The following is a 20,899-nucleotide window of genomic DNA, read 5'->3' as shown; positions in this document are numbered from 1 at the left end:
GTGTGGTGTGTGTGTGCGGTGTGGTGGAGGTGAGGGGCCATGGGGTGGGGGCCACCCCATGGCCCCTCACCTTCACCACACCGCCTCTAACCTTCATCCCATTGCCTCTCACCTCCACCCCGCTGTTTGTCACCTCCACCGAGCCTCACCCACTCCCACACGGACAGACACCTTCATTATCTCTTCAAAACGCACCCAGTCTCGATCAGTGTGACGTATAGCAAGTGCCAGGACGAGAAGCGTAATTAGGGTCTTGAATTGGGGGCTTAGCCCAACTCAATAATGTTTAGAATGGTCGTGAATGCGTGATAGGGACCGGAACCGGAGGGGGTGCATATTCCCTATCTCTCTACCGGTATGTGGCGCCCACTCTTGAAAGGGGAAGGTTGCGTTAGGTTAGGTTAGGTTTGGTTAGAGCAATTTATGGTAATTTTGAATGGAAATCACGATGATATTATACTCCAGAACACCCCGTGGTTTTGTTTGGAGTCGACCGAATATTTACCGTACGAGATTTATCAGTTCTGGTACTAACAGGAACTGAAATTTTTTGTTGGCCCTGACCTGCGCTTTTAACTCCCTTAAAAAAGTCTATTAAGTTCTGGGGCTATTCGTAAAACACTGGGGGCTATAGTCCCCAATCCCAGGCCGAACTTCACCAATGGCTAGGAGTAATTTTTTTTTTTTTAACAGCGGGGGAGGCAGCTCAAGGAAAAAAAAAACAAGAAAAAACAACAACAAAAATGCCCGCTAGACGCTGCTCCGACGAGAGAAAAAGAACGAGACGTCAATTTTGGGTGCAATATGACAGGTTACAAGGGTGCGTATAGATACCCTTAAAAATAAAGTTACTCCTTCAAAGTAACGTTTTTGTCTCACTGTGAGCAGATTCTTGCTTGGTGGCGCCGCTTGTACTTGCTTCGAAACTTTATTGAAGAGCTCTGCTGTTTCGTGTATATTGTCTCCTGGGGCAGCTCCTATACATGCGGTGCTGCCCTCCGTTAAAGCTCGTTTGGTAGGATGAGGGAATGGTACTGATGTTTTTTCTTTAATTCTCGGTTGCAAGGAAGACATGATTATACGAGAGAGAGAGAGAGAGAGAGAGAGAGAGAGAGAGAGAGAGAGAGAGAGAGAGAGAGAGAGAGAGAGAGAGAGAGAGAGAGAGAGAGAGAGAGAGAGAGAGATTATTTACACATTGTCTTTAAGAGCCACTAGTCCATTGAGCCGTAGCTCTCTTTACTATATATATATATATATATATATATATATATATATATATATATATATATATATATATATATATATATATATATATATATATATATATATATATATATATATATATATATATATATATATATATATATATATATATATATATATATATATATATATATATATATATATATATATATATATATATATATATATATATATATATATATATATATATATATATATATATATATATATATATATATATATATATATATATATATATATATATATATATATATATATATATATATATATATATCTATATATATATATATATATATATATATATCTATATATATATATATATATATATAAGTGAGCATAACAGGTGCGACAAGGCCTCTCTAAAATATATTAAAGATTGCAAAAAAATTAAATATGGCTAACTCAGAATGCATACTATATACATGTGCACCCCAATACAAAATTAATTAAAATAGGCTTTTGTTCCTGATTAATAGAACAAAGTGATAATACTACTACTAATAATAATAACAATAGCAACAAAAATACTACTAACAGTAATAATAGTTTCATAACAATATTACTAATATTTATTATAATGAAAAAAAATAATGATAATGACAATAAAAATAATAAAATAATAATAATAATAATGACAGACATGATAATAATGAGACATGATAATAATGACAGACATGATAATAATGACAGTAGTAACGCATAATAATAATAATACTAATACTACTACTACTACTACTACTAATAATAATAATAATAATAATAATAATAATAATAATAATAATAATAATAATAATAATAATAATGATAATAAAATTATAATAGTGATACTGATCCTGAACATTACTATTACATATTATAATAATAGTAGTATTAGTAATAGTAGTAGTAATAGTAGTAGTAGTAGTAGTAGTAGTAGTAGTAGTAGTAGTAGTAGTAGTAGATAGCTGTAGTAGTAGTAGTAGTAGTAGTAGTAGTAGTAGTAGTAGTAGTAGTAGTAGTAGTAGTAGTTGCAGTAGTAGTAGTAGCAGTAGTAGTAGCAGTAGAGAAGGGAGGGAAAGGGGGAAGGAGAGAGAAGGTTAGGGGGAAAGCATAGCAAGCACTCTTTAACATGCCTTAATGTAAGCTAGTTAACGTATAAATTTCACTGAAAAATATTAAGTATAATTAGCATGTAACAATGAAAATAAATTTCTTTTAAATGAGACTAGGTTATCATTATTTAGAAGGGACTGGGGCAAGTTATTCCAGCTTTTTGATCCCCGTGACAGAACACTCTGCTGGGCGTGTGTGGTCCTGCATAACGGTAGACGTAATTGATGAGCTCTACGGGTCACTGAGTGGGGCATCACAGTAAAACCAGGGTATACAGGGAAAGAGTGAAGAGCTTTGTGTACAAATAAATTAGTTTGAAGGTATATAATATCGGGAACCTTTAACAACCTAAAATCTCAAAAAATACAGTTTGTATGAGCATACCGATCTTTAAAGAACATAACACCTAAGAGTTTTTTTTGTGAAATAACCAGGCTGTCGATGAAGGTGTTATAGGCGCCTCCCCATATGGCACAACAGTATAAAAGATGCGGATATATTAGAGAGAAATAAATTTGCCGTAAAGAGTTTTGGTTCAAACAATCTCTTAATCTGTATATTACACCCGTTAGCAGAGAGAGAGAGAGAGAGAGAGAGAGAGAGAGAGAGAGAGAGAGAGAGAGAGCGTGCGTGCGTGCGTGGTAGTAGTTTAGCGCACCTAACTGGTGTCGGGTGGCATACCTTCAGGCAGAGAACGGCCTCCCTTCTCTCCAACACCGAATATTGGCCAGGACGGCGTGCACTGCGGCGAAACTAATACGAACTTGCCCCGACCTATCTATTTCCACCCAGCTGGTTCAGGCCTTACGGCAGCCACAGAACGATGCAGCTGATGGAGACTGGGTGCACGACGCTGCAGTGACTATACAGTGCCTAAGATCACGAGCCCTCGTACTTGACTGCCAAGACCTTCCCCACCCGCAGTACACTTCTCCACCACCTTGGACACCCCCGACCTTGGAATTCGCACTACCAAGCGGAGTGCCGCGCGGGTCCTCCTTTCCCGCTCTGCTTCGCCAGGAGGCTGTACACAGACTTGACTCTTTAGATGCCCCTTCCACAGCCTTGTACTACACAGAAGGCTCTGTTGGTGACGACGGCTCTGTAGGAGCAGCCTTCACCTACAAATAACACACCGAGCTCAGGCGTCTCTCCCAAGGGATGACAATCCTACAAGCCGAATTGGCAGCCATACTCGGGGCACTATTCCACGCCACACACCAGCCCCACACCAACGTTGTCATAAACTGTGACTCACTATCCGCCCTCCAGGTGCTCCAAAGTGTCAGTATCACTGACAATAAGCGACTCCTAACTTCTATCTTCCTACAAGCTGGGAGACTTGCATCCCAGGGCAAGCATATTTTACTGCACTGGATACCAAGTCATGTCGGATTGGCAGGGAACGAGAAGGCGGACCGGGCGGCCAACCTTGCACGGACCTTGCCTAGCATCACTCTGAATATGGCGCCGAGTTGGGCCACAACTCAGCGAACGCTCCACACCGCCGCAGCCAGTCTTACCCGCAGCCATCACCAAGACCTCATAAACCAAGGCTCCAGCTCAGCCTCCTGGTACAGGACCGCTACCAACTACCAGCCTCTCAACGTCCCACCTTCCACCCCGAACGCCATAGTAACTCGGATGCGCCGCCTTCGCCTCGGATTTCCAACACTCGCTGAAATCAGCAGTAGAGAACCTGACCCCTGCCCTCTCTGCCTCAACCCGCAACAGGACCCGCTGATTCATTACGTTCTTGAATGCCCAGCAACAGAGCTCCTCCATCCCCCCGGCCTACCTGCCCCTTTAGACGAAGTCATGGCTCGGCAGCTGGCTGCTGAACGTGTGGCCAGCACTCCTGACTCGGAGATCGCAAAACTCTTACATTCATACCCGCCACCGTAAGAAAATCCACCTAGCAAGCCTTCTCAAACGGGCTCCCCCGTAGCCCGTGCTCCCCCCTGGGAGTAAATATTAACAACAACAACAATGCTTTTTTTTTTAATTCATGGTAACATGCAAGACAAGATTATGCGTGTCTAAATTCTCGCTAGATGTCACTTTATTTGTTTCCCTTGAGCTTGTTTTCAGTGATATTTCACATGCTCGCCACCCCGTGCGGACTATCAATAAAAAACTGGGAAAACTAAAAAAAACAAATGAGATCTCGGATGATTCTTTAAAAGCATAGGCATGTCTTGCTTGTTAGCCAGAATTTAATAAAAACAACCAAACTACCCTCCGTGTGTCTCTCTCTCTCTCTCTCTCTCTCTCTCTCTCTCTCTCTCTCTCTCTCTCTCTCTCTCTCTCTCTCTCTCTCTCTCTCTCTCTCTCTCTCTCTCTCTCTCTCTCTCTCTCTCTCTCTCTCTTAATCAAGGGTATAGTAAGAAGTTTTTTTAAATAAATTTTTTGGTCATCAACATTGTTTGGGCTATTAGGCCATATTGACATTAATTAGTTATTTGTGTGAAGGTTAATCTATTTATTTATTCATTTATTATCATTCATACATTATATACAAGATAGTGGGTTAGTGGGGAAGGTACAGGGGACAGGATGGAGGGGGGGGAGAAGGAAACAATAGGAGTGTACATTTTCTTTCTACACACACACACACACACACACACACCTACACCCACCCACACCTACACGCACACACACACACACACACACACACACACACACACACACACACACACACATCCGTACTTACCCTCCACCGTGAGAGAGGTGTCCAGCAGGAGGGGCGGGTGGGTCGCTACCTGGCACCTGTAGTCCCCTTGGTCCCCCGGGTTGGCGTCTCGTATCTCCAGTCGCCACAGCCTCCACGCCTCCCCCGCCTCCTGCACCACGGAGAACCTGGCCACCCAAAGGAAAGTTAGGGAGGGAGTACATAGAAGGGGTTGAGAGGTTGACGAGTCTTTTTAGGTCGGTATTCTCAGACTCGTTTGCTCCTCACATCAACTATTTCCCAAGGCCATAAAGGAGATAAGTCAGGTTCTAATGAGAGTTATTTTAGCTTCATGGTACAGAAAAAGGGTCAAGCAACCACCAGAGTCATAAAACTACTACTGGAAATGCCCACCACTCTTACGAAAACCGTGTCATATATGTGTGCTTGGGCGCCGAAATTTCTAGAATGTGACCGTTAACCTCACTCTAGAAAAGAAAAGATTGAGTTAGCACGAAAAAGGGGTAAATTAAGAGGTTGCTAAGCTTTTGTTATGTAAAACTTTTCGAAACGGTAAGAAAAACGTTAATGAGTTAGGAAAAAAGAAACCACATTGATATCGTTTTAATGGATAAACAAAAAAAGAATATCAAGGAGTTGCGTCTGTTGTGTCTCTGAAAGGTTAGTCATTTAGACGGAAAACAGCGATCACCGTTATAGTCTCAACCTCATAATCTTCACCAACACCAACACAGAAAATGAGGATGTTTCACGGGTGACTCTATTTTTCCTTTATCTCTGAACCACGCGTGTCCGGCTTACCTGTTGTCGTTAGTGTAGGTGTTGTCCGCCCAGGTGAGAAGCTCCAGCAGGTCATCCTCACGCCGCAGCCACGACACCTGAGGAATACAAACATACGTACTCACACACACACACACACACACACACACACACACACACACACACACACACACACACACACACACACACACACACACACTCAAATAAGTATCGTTACACATTCAGCACGATACAAATTGACACCAAGGACGAAGCCATTGATAACAGGCTACTCATGTAGGTATCAATGCGTGTGTTGGGTGTGGCTTCACTTGCTTGAATCAAGTGAGCGGGACTCGTAAATGAAGCAGTAGAATATAAGCCGGCACAGTAACGCTTCATGAAACACACAGGCGGAATCTTAGTCGAGGTGACTTGATCTGTGTTGTATGTGGCACTATATATTGTAGTGTTTGGGTGATGAAATTATGCTTTAACACTTCACACACAAGTGAACACCTGAAATTTCGTCCATTTAGGAGACAATAGTTATGATAAACACCTTGCGTTATTGTTAGACATTTGCTAAAGGAGTATCGTATATATTTCACATGGTTAGAAAAAGCAGCACAAGCATTTTTTTTTTTTTTTACGTCTTGGCCTATTGCGCCGGTAGGCTTCTTCCCGGTGGATCCTGATGGTCGGTCCAAGGCTTCTTCCCGGTGGGGCCTGATGGTCGGCCCAGCCCGTTCTGGCGCAGGCGAGTGTTTATAGTGGCGCCATCTTGCATTGGCTCATGCTGTCCTCCCGGAGCTCATCTTTAATCCTAGAATCTAGAGTCCGGGTTGATAGGTGGTCTTCTGGACAGCATGTGGGTAGTTTTAAGCCACTCGGCTGCGGCTGAAAAATCCCAGCTTGGTGGCACCGGTCGGGGATTGAACTCGCGTCCTCCTGAACGCGGGGCCGTCTCGCTATCTGTTCAGCCACCACCTGGTTGATTTTATTGTATTGGAATGCTTTTAGTAATGCTTTCAGCATTGCAACTTGAAGTTTTTTTTTCAGATGCCCTCAGCTTGTTCATGAGAGAAAGGACACGTTCAGTGGAAACATTAGTTCCAGGATGGCACATTATGAACTGAACTATATCTGACATGCGTTGATGGTTGATGTTTTTGTCTTTGACATGGGGGAATACTTCTACCCACCGCTGTTACGTATATCATATGAACATTATTGTTTTATAATTTGTGAATATAAAGCTTAAACAAGTGGCACTCAAATCACTCCGTTGACATTATGGTGATATCTGGTATCTCAGTGTCTCGCTTCCTCTCTATCCCTCCCTTACGGGGTGCTGTCCTGCTCCCCCAGGCAGAGCTGAGGTGGTGGGGGTGATCGCACTTTTACCAACCCCGCCGAGATTACCGAGTTGCTCAGTGTGAAACTCTTCGGACCCCACTGTAACGATACTTTTTGAGTGTGTGTACATAGACACCTGTTAGAATGGCTGAGGGCAAGGGGGAATGTTGGAAGGAAAGGAAAAGGGAAAAGAATGGATTGGCAGGGATAGGGGAGAGAAAAGCACGGTTAGGATGATGCAAATAAAGAGAGAAAAGGGGGAAAGACGAGAAAAGACGAGGTTATGGGATAGAAAGGGACACTAGAAAAGGAAGACAAGAGAAGAAAAGGATAGGAAGGGATGCGGGAAATAGAGAAGTGAAGGAAGGCTTATCGGAGAGGGCGAGAGTGGGGAGGAGGGAGGAAGGAAGGAAGGAAGGAAGGAAGGAAGGAAGGAGAGGGGAGGAACGCTTGTTAAAGAGAACCAGAGTGACGGGAAGTTAGGGATGCAGGGGAAGAGGGGAGATGAAGGGAGGGAAGGCTTGTCAGAAAGGGCGAGGGTGGGGTAGAGGAGGGAAGGAAGTGGAGAGAAGGGAAGATTGTCAAGAGGGGACGAAAGAGGGGAAGGAAGAGAAGGGGAGAGTAGGAGAGGCAGTGCTTGCAGCGAGGTGGCAGCTTGCATTCTTCATTCCTCCACATTCCCTTCTTTCCACTCCTCTCCTCCCCCGCCTTTTTACCCCCACACAATCATTTCTTCTCAAACAATAACATCAACAACCACCTTTGCATTCTTCATTCCTTCAATCTCCCTCACCTCCACCCTCCTATCTTCTCTTCTTCCTTCCTTCCTTTCAGTGGGTCATTTCTTCTCAAACAATAACATCAACAAATATAAGAAACACGACATTTGCATCCGACCACCTTGCATTCTTCATTCTTCCAGTCTCCCTCACCCCCTCTCCCTTACCTTCCTCTTCCTCACCTTCCCTTCTCCCAACGTCCTCTCCCTGCCTTACCTTCTTTCCACCTCTTCATCCATTCAACCTGGCCGTTCTTTCCCTCCCCCACAAAGAAACATGCAGTGAATAGCCTTCTCTTTGCATTCTTCATTCCTCTCACTCCCCCAGCCCGCCAATCATCCCACATCCTTACCTCTCCACCTTTCAGTCTTCACAAACGATGAGAGGATAAAACAGCATCTTTGATCATCTTACGAGTCCCAGGTATAGCATCTTGTCTTGGTAACGATAGAAAGAGATTGACATGACGCAGATTCACCTTACTTTACCTTCCTTTCATTACTTCAATCCTTCTGCTACTGATTGCGGCTACTTAACAAAATGCACCACGGGCATGCACCTTAACGAGCATCTGATCCCCTTCCATTCAGCCAAAGAGGACTTGTGGATGATCCAATTCAGATTTATTCACCCCTAACCGACCCCCCCTACGGATACCACCACTACTATTACTATTACTACTACTCGTTCCCTTACTACGCCATCTACTTACGGTCCTCCCTCAACTACCTCACGTATCGTAATCCAACGCAAATTGGGTACTTAGCATCGGCCATAACCCTCTTTAGCATAATCTCCCTCTTCGTACTCTGGGTAATACTACAGCTTCTCCTCCTTACGATCTATCACCATTATCGTCATTATTCTCCTTCGGTACGTTTGGAGAGTTCGACGCCCTGTAGGAGGATCGGCAGGGAGTGTTGGGCGTAGGGCGTCATGCGGGTTCGATTTGGAGCTGGTGAGGCGTGAGTGCTGGATAGGTAACTTCGGGGCGGGAGTTGGCGGGGTGTGCAGCGAGGCGCGAGGCGATGGGCAGCGTCCGATGAATGGTGACTGATGGCTCTGGAGTATGTTTGTCGCGTGCTTGACTGTCTGGTTGAGTTATTGGTAGATTGACTGACTCACGGGTAGACTGATAGATTGGCTGACTGGCTTACTGATGACCCTTGAATGTCTGTCGCTTGTTTGACTGATTGGCTAAGTTACTGGTAGACTGACTGATAGGCTGACTGATTTGCTGACTAACTGACTGGCCCTTGAGTCTTCGTCTGTCGCTAGCTTGACTGATTGGCTCACTGATCTGGGGACTAACGGAGTGGTTGAGAATAATAATGAGTCTGCCTAACTGATTTGCTGACCTACTGATTGACTGACTGACTGGTGGAGAGTTTGCTTCTATGCTTTGCTGACTGACTAGCTGACTGACTAGCCGAGTAAGTAAATGACTGTCCAATGGCATAATGCATTGTGTTGGTGATTCTTTTAAAGGTCTGTGTCTTCTGCCTCATTAACTGATTTGCTGACTGACTGATTATCTGACTGACCGGTTTCTTAATTGACTGGTTGACTGATTGGTTGATGAACAGTACAGGAACTTATATTTAGACTGCCTGACTGATTGAATGATTGACTGACTGACTGACTGACTGGCTAATTGACTGAGTAACTGACATTAGCTGAGTGACTGGCTGGCCTATTACTGGTCATTGTGCTTTGGTAATATTGAAATAACTCACATATTTTTGAAGTTCTATTGGATGCAGTTTAACTGACTGAGTGATTGACTGACTGACTGAATGATTGACTGACTGATCACCATAATGTTTACTCCTCGTCAAGTCTATTACCTCTCTTTATCCTCCCTCCCCCTCCCCCCCCCCACACACATACGCGCACAAACATACACACCCTAATTTTCTTGACCTCATTCCTGCATGTGATATTGAGGTGAAAGGAGCGAGTTTTCTGTTTCCTTCCCTTTGCTAACTACACAACAGCTCTTCAGGGCATTCAAAGGCTTCATGTTACCATTGAGGGGCCAATCAGCCTTCACTTAATACGATGACCCCTTGCTCCACTTTCCTCCTTCTCCTCCTCCTCCTCTTCCCTCATCCTCTTCCGCTCGTAACTTACCTCCCGCACTTCCACTAATCCGCCTCTATCTCTACTCTCCTCCTCCTCCTCCTCCATTAGATGCTTGCTTAGGTTATTACACTCCTCGTTCTCGTTCTCCTCTTCCTCTTCCTCCTATCTTCCTCTTCCCCCACTAAATCCTTCTTTATCTACTCTCCTCCTGCTCCTCCTTTTCGTCCTCCTCCTCCTCCTCCTCCTCCTCCTCCTCCTCCTCCTCCTCCTCCCCTGTCTCACATACATAACTTTTTACCTGTCATATTCCTCTTCACCTCCCTCCCCCTCCTCCCCCCCCTGCGCTCCCCTCCCCCCCTCCCAGAGTCGACGCCACGCAATCTGTTCTATTCAGCGTAAGTCTTTTGGCAGAGATCGGCATTTCTTGTGATTGATATGCGCAGTATTTTCCCCCGTGAGAGAGAGAGAGAGAGAGAGAGAGAGAGAGAGAGAGAGAGAGAGAGAGAGAGAGAGAGAGAGGGAGAAGAATGGATATATAGATAGAAAGTTAGGTGGAGATAGAAGGATAGAGACAGTCATAGATAGATAGATAGATAGATAGATAGAGAGCGAGAGAGAGAGTGCGAGAACGAAGAGCAAAAGCGAAAACGGAAGAGCAAAAGCGAGAACGGAAGAGCAAAAGCGAGAACGGAAGAGCAAAAGCGAGAACGGAAGAGCAAAAGCGAGAACGGAAGAGCGAATGCTATAACGAAAGAGCGCGATAACGAGAGAGAGAGAGAGAGAGAGAGAGAGAGAGAGAGAGAGAGAGAGAGAGAGAGAGAGAGAGAGAGAGAGAGAGAGAGAGAGAGAGAGAGAGAGAGAGAGAGAGAGAGAGAGAGAGAGAGAGTCAGTCAGTCGACCAAGTTATTTTTCCCACTTCGGCGTGAAATCAATCATGCGGCTTGATTCTCAGTAACTTTTTTTTTCCTTAGCTCTGGGCAACAAGGACGAGCGGGCGGTACTTCACGGCCTTAACACGAAGAGAAACTGACACACACACACACACACACACACACACACACACACACACACACACACACACACACACACACACACACACACACACACACACACACACACACACACACACACACACACACACACACACACACACACACACACACACGGCAAGTTTTTTCTTTTGGTGATCAGTAGTTTTGCGTTTTATATCGTCTTTTTTTTTTTTTTTCTCTTGGCTGCTTCCTCTGATGAAAACAAACAAACAAACAAATAAACAGGCCCACATAACATTCGCTAGTCTTATCCACCTCTTAAATGCACACACTAACGGCTATATTTTTCTCATAATCGTAAGAAAGAAAAAAAACAACGGACCTCGAGCAGACTTACAAATCATTCATATACACCTCGCCTTTATTTTCACCTTTACCTCATAACGTAATTCTCAAGGGCTAGTGTGACGGAGATGAGCACCGAGACCACGTGCAACTATAGCGTATGACCTCCAACTTTATCTTTTTCATCCATCACCTGAGACCAGAGTTAATTATCTCATCAATTTTCCATTACGTAATACAGCTGGCGCGGAAAAAATGTCCGCACCTGCCGACGACATACTGTTTTCCGACACATTACGCTCTTGTTTATTTAGGCACCAGCGGTCACAAAAACTCTACTGATAAGGTTAATAATGACCACCTGGCATCTCCATGCATTAAATTTTCAATGTAACAGATTAGCGAGGGCCACTGGTCCAGTAACCCCTGGGCAGGCTGTGTCGGAGCAGACACATCACCCCGTGTTCGGGGGGAGTGCTTCTTGCTTCCGCTCCCGTTCCCTCTAACATCGCTCGCCACTTCTTGTGATATCACTCACCCTTCGCTACTGAATGGTGCCTGCCAAGCTGAAAAGGGTTGAAAAAAGTGTCATACTGGCTTTACTTCGTGAAGGCAACAGCAACAGAGAAGTAGCATGAAGGACAGGAAGAGTGGAGAAGTGTGTTCGTAATGTCATGAAAGCAGCCAGTGCCTTCGGAGGTGTTAATGTCACATCTCCAGCACATCGCTATGCGTATCTTTCAGTTCCTTGGCAGTGATGAAAGGGTCCTTCAGCACTTCTCGTCGGAGCAGCATGTCAATTTTCTGGCCTGTCTTACGTTTCCTACCCGACCCCTTCTTTCTCTTCGGAGTAACACCCCGGAAGGCACTGGCTGCTTTCATGACACTACGAACACACTTCTCCGATCTTCCTGTCCTTGCTACTTCTCTGTTGCTGTTGCCTTCGCGACGTAAAGCCAGTATGACACTTTTTTCAACCATTTTCAGCTTGGCAGGCCCCATTCTGTAGCGAAGAGTGAGTGATATCACAAGAAGAGTCGAGCGATGTTTGAGGAAACGGGGGGCTGTGTCTGTTCCCACACAGTCTGCCCAGCGGTTACTGGACCAGTGGCCCTCGCTAATCTGTTACATTGAAAATTGAAAGCATGGAGATGCCAGATGGTTATTATTGGCCATATCAGTAGTTTTTGTGACCGCTGGTGCGTAATGTTGTGTCGGGAACAAAGTATGTCGTCAGCAGGTGCGGACATTTTTTCCGCGCCGACAGTACAAAAGAGCTTTACCTTTACCTTTATCATCCCCTCCCCATTACCTTTAATCCACAATCTAAGCCCAGTTATATGCTTTTATTTTCACTTTACCTTTCACCCCTCGCCTGAGCTCAGAGTTACCTGCTACTTTTCCCTTTTATCCGTCACCTGAGCGCAGGGTTACCTGTTTACCTATTTTTCCTTTGCATAACTCTACCTTCCAGCCATTATTTAAGCTCAGAGTTGCCTATTTTTCATTCGTCACCTAAGTCCAAAGTTACTTAGATACCTATTTTCCTTTGCACACCTCTACCTTTCCCTTTTATCCGTCACTTGAGCCCAGAGTTACCTATTTTCCCATTTTCCTTTGCACTACTCTACCTTTCCTTTTCCTTTTCATTCGTCACCTAAGCCCAGAGTTATCTACTTACCGATTTTCCTTTATACAAGTCTACCTTTCATCCGTCATCTAAGGCCAGAGTTACGTTTCTCATCCTTTTGCCTCTCCTCAACTTCCTCCACCCCACACTAACAACAGCGTGGAACCAACCATACTTCCCTCACTTTTCAAACTTGTACACGGGCTCTGCGTCACTTAGGAGAGAGAGGCACAAAAATAAGCAAGCACTCAGGCCGTAGTTCAGTAGTTCTGGCTCTTGCATTCACTTCAAACACGTAAATGGCTTCGTGACGAGTTCGGGAAACGTGAATATTCGGCGCCCCGCTCCTCTCCACGATTTCCCGGGACATTAACTTCAGAAAACGACGCGGACGGAGCAGGACGAAGCAAGGAAGGCCAGAGAGAGAGAGAGACACTTAAACGTAAGGCGACCGTACCGCGCTAGATTCTTACACGTATTCGCCTGCTTGTTTTCCTTTTCTCATTTATTTTATTTCATAGGCGTTACCATCCTCTTTTAGGTTTTCCTTGAGCAAGTAGAATCATGGAGTGTAGGAAGGGACAAGAAAGAGAATCAAACGTAAGACAAACAAACTGCTCTAGATTTTTTTACATCAAAGGATACGCTTGAAGGGCAACAAAAAGGGTACACACACAAAAGTAAAAAGTAAAGAGTAGCCAAAAGAGAGGTCACCCATTTGCCTGCTTCTTGTTCTCCTTCTTAATGTTCTTCTTTATTTTAGTACATAGAGATGAGGTGTACGACCATTGGCTGTGGGACTGGACAAGGAAGGGGAGTCAGACATATATTTAAGCAAGGCGAGCATAATTTTGACCCCTCTTTTCGGCCACCTCTTTGGATTCTTTTTAGGAGCGGCGAGCAGCGGGCTTGTTTCCTCTTTTTTGTGCCCTTGAGCTGTCTCCTTTGTTGTAAAAAATATGCGATAGATATTTATATGCATTCGTCTGCTTCTAGTTTTCCTTTTTTGCTCTTTTATTATATCATAGGCATTATTATCCTTCGGTGCTTTTCTCCTGAGCGTGTAGGTCCATGGAACTTAGGACGGGACAAGGAAGAGATAGAATTAAACGTTGGGCAAACATACTGTGCTAGATTCTTATACGCAATCTCCTGCTGCCTGTTTTCCTTTTTCCAATTCTCTTTTATTATAGGCATTATTATCCTCCATTTCGCTTCTCCATGATCACGTAGGACAGATAGATATATAGACTGATAGATATAGATACGGATAGATACAGATAGATATAGCTTTTGGGACAGGGTAAGGAAGAACAGCGAGAGATATACATGAATTTATATGCACATTTACGTATTTTTTGTTTTCCTCTTTTAATGTCCTTTATTTTATTATACGGACATTATCATACTCCGTTACGTTCCTGCATGAGCTATTTCAGAATACTGGGGCTTACTCATTTATTATTTTATCCTTATTTTATTCCTTATTTTTATAGTGATATCGCTTCTACCGACGTGAAATCAGTAGCGGAATATGAACCTTTTTGATGGATAATGAGTCCTTGATTATAGACCAGGAAGGAGAGGCTGGAATTTAAGTTTTATATACGTTAACGAGGACGAAAATGCACGCTTGGAGTTGACGTAAAAAATAAAATAAATAAAAAAGTTGAAATGCAAAGCGAATGTAAAAGATATCAAGTTACTAATTCCTTCCCGGCTTAAAGTGCTTTGCCGCGTCGTTCGTTGGCGGCACGCGTGTGTGTGTGTGTGTGTGTGTTTACCGCATGAAAATTATAACAGCAGCACAAGCCGTCGCTCAGTGTGAGGCTAAACAAGATTTACCGACTCGTTAACCGTGAAGGAGAGCGAAAATATAAAAGAACTCCTGTGTGTGTGTGTGTGTGTGTGTGTGTGTGTGTGTGTGTGTGTGTGTGTGTGTGCGCGCGCGTGTGTGTGTGTCTATATTTATATCTCTCTTTGCTCTGCTCTGCTAATATATTTATGTATTTGTCTATCTTTTTATTTATCTGAATATCTTCTTTATGTATCTGTATCTTTCTCTATCTGTATGTATTCATATATCTCTTCTACTAATTTATTCATGCATTATCTATCTATTCATCTATCCGTATCTTCTATATATGTATCTTTTTCTTCCTCCATCTCTATACATTTATCTATCTATATATCATCTGTATGTATATCTTTCTACTTCCATTTACGTATATATATATATATATATATATATATATATATATATATATATATATATATATATATATATATATATATATATATATATCCATCTATCTGTGTAAATGTGTGTGTGTGGGAGGGGGGGGATATGTATATGTGTGTGTGTTTGGTCACGATAACACATACACACACACAACCCTTAAAACACTCACCTTTTTACCTGTTGCTCATCTCTTTACCTGGGCTCAAAGGGGACTTACCGACTCATTAGCAGCGTCGAGCACCAGGCAGTCAAGCTTCGCGGTGTCGCCCAGGTGGACATGCGTGGCCGTGGAGGTGTGGGCGAGATGCGGACGACGCGGCTCCTCGGGCAGGGCGTCGGTGGTGTCGTTGGAGGTGTCGTTGGTGGAGTTGTTAATGGTGGTATTGTCTTGCTCTTGGGTGATGACATAGTTGGAGGTGGAGGAAGAGGAGAGAGGCAAAGATGTAGAGAAGTGTGGAAAAACATTCATCGCCTCAGGAGTGTTAGAGAAAGACGAAGGTTTATCGAGAGAAGAAGAGGAGGAGGGGGAGAAGGAGGAGGAAGAGGAGAATGAGGAAGAGTGTGTAGCAAGATATGATGAAGGAGGAGAAGGCCGAGAAAGCAATAATGGAGCGAAAGAAGGCACGGAGGAAGTTGGAAGTTGGGAGAGAGGAAGCCACTTTTTCCCGGACGCCGCTCGTGGGTGGACGGGAGGAGGAGGCGCAGGGGGGGCAGGGGGGTGCATGGAGGGCGCCGCAAGGACCAGAGAGCGAGGTGTCCCAAGGGTGAAGGAGGAGCTCGAGGGGGACAAGTGCCTGGTCTCGTCTCTTTCTGCGGGAGAGGAAGAACAGCATTGTGAAGGAACGTCTTGGTGGTGGTGATGCAGGTGGTGGTGCCGGTGGTGATGCTGGTGGTGAAAGGGATGAGTTTATTCCAGGAGATAGGATGGAGTAAGAGGAGAGTGAAGAGGGAGAGGGCATGAGTTCTGAAGACTGGTAGAGAGGAGAGAAAGGCAAGAACGGAGTGAAGAAAAGAAGGAAAATAAGATGAGAGGAGGAGGACGAGGAGGAGAAGGAGGAGGCGGCAAATAGGAGAGAGAGGAAGAGAAGGGAAAACAAAAAATAAAACTGAAGTGAAGGAGGAAAGGAAGGACACCGACGAGCAAGGGAGAAAAAACGGAGAGGAAGTAAATAGAGAAGAAAGGAAGAGGCGGAGAAGGAGGAGGAGGGGATAAGATGAGGGAGAAAGAAGGGAAGAAAAGGCGAGAAGGATGCTGGGTCACAGAGACAGAGAAGACGATAATTTTAAGAGGATAGACTTGTGAAAGGAAAAAAAATGTAGGTTATAAAGAAAATGACAAAGACGAAAGAAGGGATAGAAAGGATAGACAAGGAACACACACGGGAAGGATGGATAATAGAAAGGCCGAGGGGACAGGAGAGGGAGGTGAAGAGGAAGATGAAAAGGAGGAGGAAGGATAATATTAATGGGTTTAACGTGTAGTCTATGCATGTGTTTCCGCCTGGAGTCTGTTATGCACACCTCGGCGCTTTTCCCTCTTTTCCATTATATTCTTCAGTCATTGATATTCAGCGCTTTCATTTATATAGCAAGTCGATGAGGAAGAGACAGACAGTTAGGACGGACAGGCGTGACGTAAAGGGGGAAGGGAAAGCGGTGGATGGTGATGCTGAAGGGACAAAGGGAACACAGGAACTGGCAAGGAATTCGGTAAAAGGTATTCACGCTGACTTAGCTTGAAGGGAAACAAGGCCAAGGGGTGAAGCTGGAGAGACATGGGATTACTGACACACACACACACACACACTTACACACACTTACACACACACAAATACACACTATTATGATTATTACATATTATTTACCACCAACCACAAACTACAATGAACATGAACAAAAAATAAAATGAACCAGTAAAAGTAAACATACTACTACTACTACTACTACTACTACTACTACTACTACTACTACTACCACACTTACAAAAAAATATAACTCGGAAAACTCTACGGACAAGGCAAGTTACATTTACATTACTCCCCATGATTGACACACACACACACACACACACACACACACACACAGACACACACACACACACACACACACACACACACACACACACACACACACACACACACACACACACACACACACACACACACACACACATACGCCCACGCTCACACATAGATAGGGGAGGACAACAACAACACCAACAAGGACTCACTGTAGAAGACAAGGGACTATTACCAAACCGTTTGAACAGCCTGGACTCCCCGCCAAGACGACTAACTCTGAGGCTTGTCACTGACGGAATAACAACACACGTTTAAGGGGACAGAGGCCACGGAGGGGACTCTACACACACACACACACACACACACACACACACACACACAAGGCGAGACTCTGACGTAAGGGTGACGTAAGAAGAAGCAAACACAAGAGGGAGGAAGGGAGGTAAAAACGAGGCGCAGGACTTTGAAATGGAGACACGAAGACGCCGAGTACAGAGCAACAACAGCAGCAACAACGTAAGAGAGGAGATAATCGCCTCTCTTCAGATTTAAATACCCTCGCTCCAGTACGGGTTATTTAAAGGACCTCCTCTCTCTCTCTCTCTCTCTCTCTCTCTCTCTCTCTCTCTCTCTCTCAGTCCTCTGTCCTCTGTTTGTCTGTCCGTCTGTCTCTGTCTTTCTCGCAAGGCCTAAACCGTATACTGAATTGGAGACTTCACGGACCACTAACCCGGTGAACGAACACACACACACGCGCGCGCACACACACAGACACACACACACACACACACACACACACACACACACACACAAAATCCTGTAAAACTCTACGGACTAAGCCAACTACGTTTACATTACTCCCATGATTGACACACACACACACACACACACACACACACACACACACACACACACACACACGAATTATCAGAAATGAGAGACGAGCAAACTTCCCCTCCTCTCCTCTCCTCTCTCTCCTCTTCCCCGCCAAGACTGTCTGCATACAAATAGAGAGGAGGAAAAAGAGACGCCTGGCTGCCTCCCTTTCTTCCTTCCTGCCTTGCTTTCTTCCTCCTTTCGTTCTTATCTGACTCGGCATCTGCATGAAATTTACCGGATCGCGCTCGTGCGTGCGCGTGTGAGTGTGCGTGTGTGTGTATGTGTGTGTGTGTTTGTGTGTGTGGAGACTGAAGTTTGTAGAAGGTTTGGTGCATTATGTATTTGCAGTTCGAAAATGCATTCTCTCTCTCTCTCTCTCTCTCTCTCTCTCTCTCTCTCTCTCTCTCTCTCTCTCTCTCTCTCTCTCTCATTCACCCATTTGTTACTACTGTGAATCCCTTTGTGGCTCCTTTATTGCCTTGTGTCCAGGTGAGCTGCGTCAGGTAACAGCATCGGAGGCACTAAGGGCTTACAGGTGTGTGTTGGAGGGAGGAGGAGGGAAAGGACGGGAAGGATAGTAGGGATGCAGGACTGAGAGCGATAAAGACAGAGAGAGGAAGTGAAGGAAACATGACAAGACGTGTTCGCAAAGGAGGGAAGGATGGAGAGAAAGGTGAGGGGGGAGGAAAATAATGAAAATAAATGAAGAAATGGAGGTGTTGACTAAAGGAAGGGAAGATATAGAAATGGAATGATGGAAGAAAAGATATATAGAAAAGAAAAGAGGGAGGAAAAAAGTGCGTAACATCTAGGTAAGGAAGAGGTGGGAAGGAGGAGGGATGGAGAGAAGAAAAGAGGAGGAGAGAGAGAGGAATGGAGGAAAGGAGGTCGGGAATGAATGGAAAGAGGGAGAGGGAGCTTAATATATCAGAGAGAGAGAGAGAGAGAGAGAGAGAGAGAGAGAGAGAGAGAGAGAGAGAGAGAGAGAGAGAGAGAGAGAGAGAACACACGCGAGAGAGATAGTGGTTATGGAGAGCAATTGATTCAAAACGGTTATAATTACCTGAAAACCCCTATATATAGACACAAATTTACACGGCAGTCCCGCCAGGTAATGTTGGAGCCTGGCTGACTATATACGGAAGGCCAGATAATTATTAGTCCATATTAATCACAGGTGAACGTTGAAAAAAGTGTGGACAGGGAGGGAGGGGGAGAGAGTAGGAGGGAGAGGAAGAGGAATCGAGGGAGAGTGGATTAAGTGAGAGACCAGGAAGAGATAAATAATGGAGGAGGAATTAGGAAGAGAAAAAAAGAGGGAAGGAAAGGGGGGATAGATGAATAGAAGGAGGAAGATGAAGAATGGAATAGAGGGATAATGGGAGTAGAAAAAACAGGAAAGAGATGGAAGGGTGGATGAAAAGAGTGGATAAACGGAAGGAAAGAAGGAAAGCGAGAGGATAATGAAGGGAAGGTAGAAAAAGGGGAAGGCTATGAAACAAATGAGAAGAGGAAGAAGAAAAGAGAAATAAAGGGGAAATGAATAAATGATAAACGGGTAGGAGAGAGAGAAAGAGGAGAATAAAGGGATGGTGAAATAAGGGAAAGAAGAGACAAATTAACAGAAGAAGGAGGGAAGAGAAACAAGATGGGAAGGAAAGAGGGGAGAGAGATAGAGAGATAGAAAGGAAGGGAACAGAGGAAAGGGGGAGGAAGGAAAAGAACAAGAGGAGAGAAAATAACGGAGGAAAATGTTGGAATGAGAAACCAGACAGAATGAGTGATGGAGAATGAGATAAAGAGATAAATGGAGCAAGCGAGGAAGGGGAGAAGTAAAAAGGGAACAGAGGTGAAGTAAAGGAGGGAGGGAGCACGGAGATGAAAGGAGGAGAAGGAATAAATTAGGGGAGAGAGACAAGGGGTGGATAAGGAGATGCATGGAGGGAGGTGTTGGGAGAAAGGTTAGCAGGTGAGATTAATGAGACGAAGGTGAGAGTGAGAAAGAGGGAAGGTAGAGAGATAGAAGAGGATATCAGAGAGAGAGAGAGAGAGAGAGAGAGAGAGAGAGAGAGAGAGAGAGAGAGAGAGAGAGAGAGAGAGAGAGAGAGAGAGAGAGAGAGAGAGAGAGAGAGAGAGGCGAAGAAGGAGTGGAAGGAAGAGACATAAATATAGTAAAAGAGAATAAAAGAGAGAGACAGAGATATAAAATGCGTAGAAGAGATGGAAGAAGGAAATAAAAGGAGAGATAGAAGTAGTAGAAGGTGGATGAAAATAGATAGGAAGATAGAAAAAGAAGATAGATAATAGAAGAGGGTAACAAAAAGAGACAGATGTTTAAGCAGAGTAGAAAGGATGGAATAGGAGATAGAGAGAAAATATATGGGAGGTGAAGTAAGGATTGAGAAAGGAAATAATAGATAGAAAGATAGAAGAAGAAGAAAGGTAAAGGATATCAATCAAAGTAGTACAAAGGGAAAGAAAAACTAACTCTAGGAGTTATATACAGGCCACCCAACCTTAACAGGCAGGACACGAGTATATTACTACAGGAGATTGGCAGGGCGAGTATGAGTAGAAATGTCTGCGTAATGGGGGACTTTAATTATAGGAATATAGACTGGGAAGATCTAGTGGGTGACCTGGAAGCCCTGGACTTTCTTGAAGTTATACAAGATAATTTCCTTAAGCAGGTAGTTACTGAGCCTACCAGAGGAGATAACATATTAGACTTAGTCCTAACCAATAATGGGAACTTGCTACG

At 44.3% G+C, this 20,899-nt stretch overlaps 1 protein-coding gene across 1 annotated transcript in view; it reads right to left on the bottom strand.

Annotated features, from left to right (window-relative positions):
• LOC126993851 (basement membrane-specific heparan sulfate proteoglycan core protein-like) overlaps nt 1-20,899 on the bottom strand; it is a 63,091-nt gene that overhangs the window by 7,040 nt on the left and 35,152 nt on the right. Inside the window, exons 3-5 of the mRNA XM_050852994.1 lie at nt 15,456-16,048; nt 5,849-5,925; nt 5,069-5,214 (exon numbers count right to left, since the gene is read on the bottom strand). Coding sequence (XP_050708951.1) covers nt 5,069-5,214; nt 5,849-5,925; nt 15,456-16,048 — 816 coding nt within the window. The remainder of the gene's footprint in view (nt 1-5,068; nt 5,215-5,848; nt 5,926-15,455; nt 16,049-20,899) is intronic.

This window comes from Eriocheir sinensis, chromosome 7 (assembly GCF_024679095.1).
Source record: "Eriocheir sinensis breed Jianghai 21 chromosome 7, ASM2467909v1, whole genome shotgun sequence".
NCBI lineage: Eukaryota > Metazoa > Arthropoda > Malacostraca > Decapoda > Varunidae > Eriocheir > Eriocheir sinensis.
This window is presented reverse-complemented; position numbering and strand designations above follow the sequence as displayed.